Raw genomic sequence first — 4,624 nt, 5'->3', positions numbered from 1 at the left:
CCCCCCCCCCCCCCCCCCAAACTGCACAGGGCGCTGGTCCAGCACTGGCAGCCCGCTCACTCTGACATCTCTCCATTTTGTGCATGAACAGGTCCTGAGCCTGTGTGTGTGTGTGTGTGTGTATTTCAGGCCTGTGTGTAGTGATGCTAACAACAAAACAGAGTGTAATATGTAATTTCCCCAATAGGGATCAATAAACAGTATAAAGTATAATATTATTATAATTATTAATTAAGTAGATTTGAAACCAGTACTTTAACACTTTTACTTGAGTAAAAAGCTTGAATTGATACTTCTAAAGAAGTCTTTATCAACCCTAGTATCTATACTTCTACTTGAGTAATGAATGCGAATGCTTTTGCCAAGTAATAAAATACATTTAATCAATGTGTATTTATCATCGGGGATCCCCTCTTCTGACCTTTGATACAAATGCATGTATCATCTATCAATATAGTAATGATTTATGATTTGATGAGCGATAATGACTGATGACGTATTACCTCTAGATCGATCATGTCCCTGGGAAAAGGGACCTCTGGATTTTCTCCAGTGTCAACAGTTGGGATATTAGCTTTCTTGATCTCCTTCTCCACAAACCCTGTTCAGCAGAGAGAATCAATGATTCAATACCTTACCAGTGTAAAACTGAGTTCTTTATATTTTTCCAGATGAGATGAAAAAAAAATCTCATTGACATCGCTGTCATTTTGAAAGGTTTTTACAGGTGTACTACAGGTTCTCAGGCCTGGGAGTGGTAAAGTTCACTCAATACTCACAAAAGAACAAGTAAATCCAAATCACATTTATCTGACAGGAGCAGTAAATTGAAGCTGGACTGAATCATTCAGTTGGTAGGAACTACACTGTGAGTTTGACTGGGCATGACTGTTACACGCAATTTGTCTCATTACTTACTCAGTTTCCTGTCCATCTCCTCACATCTCCTCACTTCATTCACAAACTTGCGCTGGAACACGTTTACGTCTGGATTCAGCTGTGGGTGGACAAATGTATCATCAATACATGTGTCATTTCATAGAAAAGACGGCAAACAGGTAATGCCCCATGTCTTCTTTGGCCTCTTACACGTATTGCTGGCTTTAAATACCAGCTGCAACAGCAACACTGATATTTTTGTGTGTGTGTGTGTGTGTGTGTGTGTGTGTGTGTGTGTGTGTGTGTGTGTGTGTGTGTGTGTGTGTGTGTGTGTGTGTGTGTGTGTGTGTGTGTGTGTGTGTGTGTGTGTGTGTGTGTGTGTGTGTGTGTGTGTGTGTGTGTGTGTGTGTGTGTGCGCGGCTGCAGGGGCGTCAGACTGGAGGGAAAAAGGGGACTGAGAACACAGGGCCCAAAAAGATTTCAGAATAAATAGCTGTTAATGGAGGGAGGGACCCATAGAAAATGCCCAAAATGTTCTGCTTTGCCCGTGTGTGTGTGTCTGCAGGGGTGTCAGACTGGAGGAGAAAAAAGGGACTGAGAACCCAGGGCCCAAAAAGATGCTAGAATAAATAGCTGTTGATGCAGGGACGGGCCCAGAATTTTGTGCTTTGCCTCTGTGTGTGTGTGAGTGTGTGTGTGTGTGTGTGTGAGAGATTAGGGCAAAATGTCCTGGAGACACAAACTATAGGGGGAACTATCACAGAGGCGGTTTTGAGTACTTGAGCCAAGTGTTTATCTGTATGTCTGTCTGTCTGTCTGTCTGCGGCCGAGTTTTGTCCCAGAGATAGCGTCACAACTGTGCAAGATGCATTCAAGAACCTTTACAGGTATGTACTTAAGATCTAAGTAAGAAAAGAAAAAATCTTCTCACCGCAAGATGGTTCCTAGTTTAATAAATGAGATTATTTCTGCCTTCAGAGTAGCTCTACCACCAAGAAATGCCATGGCATGGGCACATTGATACTCACATCTCTAAACTGGACCATGCCCAGTTCTCCCAGCTCACTGACACAGCAGTAGGCCGCCTCTGACTGGAGAAAGAGCTGGGCCAGGGTCATCTCCTCGCTCCTGAACAGTTCCCCCATGATGAGAACCACACCACCACAGCAAGAACAAAGAAACAATGCACCTATAGGAAAGGAAGTCATTAGTTTTAAATATTTTTTTTTTAAATATGTATATTCATACATATTTTACACAGGGAAAAGGTCAGGTTGAAGAACTTAAACAAAACCTGTATTTTTCTTAAAGAACTGTTCTAATAATTTAATACAAATATCTATACAGTATACAGTACTGTACTGTAGTGACTGCAAAAAAGGACAACACATACCACGCTGTACTATACTATACTATACTATACTATACTACAGTATACGGTGCAGTCCACCCTGATGTAACAGAGCAGTGAGGGTGTGCAGAACAACATACAATAATATAGGCCTACTATACTATTATACTACGCTATACTACACTACTATACTACCAGAATATACATTGTGTTGTATTGTAATCAAGGCAAGATTAAAATCACAACAAAGTAAGCAACTGTAGTGCTAAAAATGGCAATTATATATTTCATAATCGATTAATCTGCCCATTATTTCCTTGATTTTCGTATTACTTGTTTTATGATATGCCAGAAAACAGATTTAAAGGTTACATCTTAAAATGTCATGGATTTTTGAAATCTCTGCTTGAAAAATAACTGAAATGATTTAATGATTGATTACAAAAATAGCTAAAAAATAGATTTATGTTCTTTAAAATTGTCAATGTTCAGTTAATTATTTCAGCTATAGGCAACTGCTCCAGTGCAGCAGACCTTCATTCATTTTTTAATTACCTGATGAAGATGCCAAAATGAAACTTCTGTAATTTACTGGTCATATAAAATAAACTACTGAACATATGAAACAAATATACGAATAAAATATATTTATAGACTGGCAATTGATATAGACGAACAGTACTGCTCTCATTATACAGCAGTCCAATATCCACGCATTACTCATAGGCTACAGTAGCCTAGGTTTAAGAAGATGGGTAAGCTACGGAGAGGAAATGGCGCTTAATGGCCAAGTATGTGGACAAACCTTTATAATAATAACTCATACACTACGCAGTGACTAGCCTAAATATTACGCTACTGAATTGCAAGCCAATAATATCATTATAAAAACAGTTCTGCGTTATAAAATCGAGCTTCTCGCGAGCCTAAGCTAGCATGCGGAGCATCGCTGATGTCGCAGCATCTCCTGCTGCAGCTGCCCTTCACTGCTCAAGGACGCCATGATGCTGCTGCTGGAGTCCGGCCCACAGCGCTGTGTGTGTCACCTCCTCTCACACATTCGTTGTGTCCTCTTTTACAAATAAGACCCAATTCGTGACACATAACAACAAATACTATTATTGGCTTCTTGTGTTTTCTAACATGAGGCACCTAACATATAGCCCCACAGCCTAATAGAATGTGATTTAGGTTCATTCATTTATAAGCTGCTAGGACGCTGTGGTAGGGAAACACACTTTAAAACGGAGACAACTCGGTTAATGTGACGAACATAGGCCTACATTTCACCACGTAAGACTATTACGATACGAAAAAGCAGGTGTCCATGACACATTATCACCGTTGTCACAGACGACACGTTCAAAGAACCTATCTTGAATCGTCGAAAAGGTTCATAATTCCCTTACTGACACTAGGCTACGTCTGAAACAAAGAAATGACTAGTTTCACATTAAGGAGTCTTAAAATAACTATTTAGGCTACTCACCTGTATAAGATGCAGCTGGTCAGCTCGGCCTTCTAGATGATGGATGCTGAGGACCAGGGCGGTGCATCAAGTTACATACAGTCGGCCGGAAATGTTCCCCAAAAGAAATAATTTCAAAATAAAAGCGAGGTGAATTTATTCGACATACATTTTCTTTTTAAATCTGACCCAAAACGGTGATCATATAAACGCATTTCAAATACTTTATGTTACTAATCACTCGCTGTAGTGCATTAGGTTGCTCACAATCATGATTATAGAATAATTGGCATTGTCCTTTACGTTTTGAAAAGCCAAGCGGAAGCTTTCTCTAAAAACTCGTCACTTTGACAGGTTTGGTCCAGCACTTAAAGGATGATTATATACAGAGATGGGAAGTAACGAAGTACAAATACTTCGTTACTGTACTCAAGTAGATTTTTCTGATATTTTTACTTTACTTTACTATTTATTTTTGTGGCGACTTTTTACTTCTACTCCTTACATTTTAACCCCAATATCGGTACTTTCTACTCCTTACATTTTACAAAATTGGCTCGTTACTTTCGTTTTGTACAAGAGGTTGTTATGTCGGAAAATAGCGCGGACACGCGCCTCACACCGCGAGCGGGTGCGCGCGCCATACGGAGAAAAAAGTGAGAGAAATGAAAAGGAGACAAGCTGTCCGGAGGATAACCAGCTGAGATTGTGTGTGAGAGTCTTTGACAACTGTAAGTCGTATAACTCATGTTGTAAGTTCACTTAAGCCTGTTTTTGGTCTATAGTTCCCCTTTGAGGGGAACTCGAACTGCGTCGGTTACGACACTATGGGAACGCCTTTAGGCATAACAGGGCTGAATGCGAATGAAAACTACTCCAATCCTATTGGTCCTACTGAGAACGGTAGCATGTGACGGCATAACCGT

The 4,624-nt window shown here is 40.2% G+C and overlaps 1 protein-coding gene across 5 annotated transcripts in view; it reads right to left on the bottom strand.

The window, feature by feature from the left end:
- atp6v0a1b (ATPase H+ transporting V0 subunit a1b) overlaps positions 1-3,806 on the bottom strand; it is a 35,454-nt gene extending 31,648 nt beyond the window's left edge. For 4 of the 5 annotated variants that reach the window (XM_034860110.1, XM_034860111.1, XM_034860112.1 and 1 more), the window contains exons 1-4: positions 3,720-3,806; positions 1,908-2,068; positions 919-997; positions 504-601 (exon numbers count right to left, since the gene is read on the bottom strand). In XM_034860110.1, the coding sequence (XP_034716001.1) occupies positions 504-601; positions 919-997; positions 1,908-2,024 (294 nt within the window). In that variant the 5' untranslated portion in view covers positions 2,025-2,068; positions 3,720-3,806. Of the gene's footprint in view, positions 1-503; positions 602-918; positions 998-1,907; positions 2,069-3,719 lie in introns of those variants that run through there. The other variant, XM_034860109.1, reaches the window with a different exon arrangement.
- Between the last annotated feature and the right edge of the window lie 818 nt (positions 3,807-4,624).

This window comes from Etheostoma cragini, chromosome 21 (assembly GCF_013103735.1).
Source record: "Etheostoma cragini isolate CJK2018 chromosome 21, CSU_Ecrag_1.0, whole genome shotgun sequence".
In the NCBI taxonomy this organism is placed as follows: domain Eukaryota; kingdom Metazoa; phylum Chordata; class Actinopteri; order Perciformes; family Percidae; genus Etheostoma; species Etheostoma cragini.
This window is presented reverse-complemented; position numbering and strand designations above follow the sequence as displayed.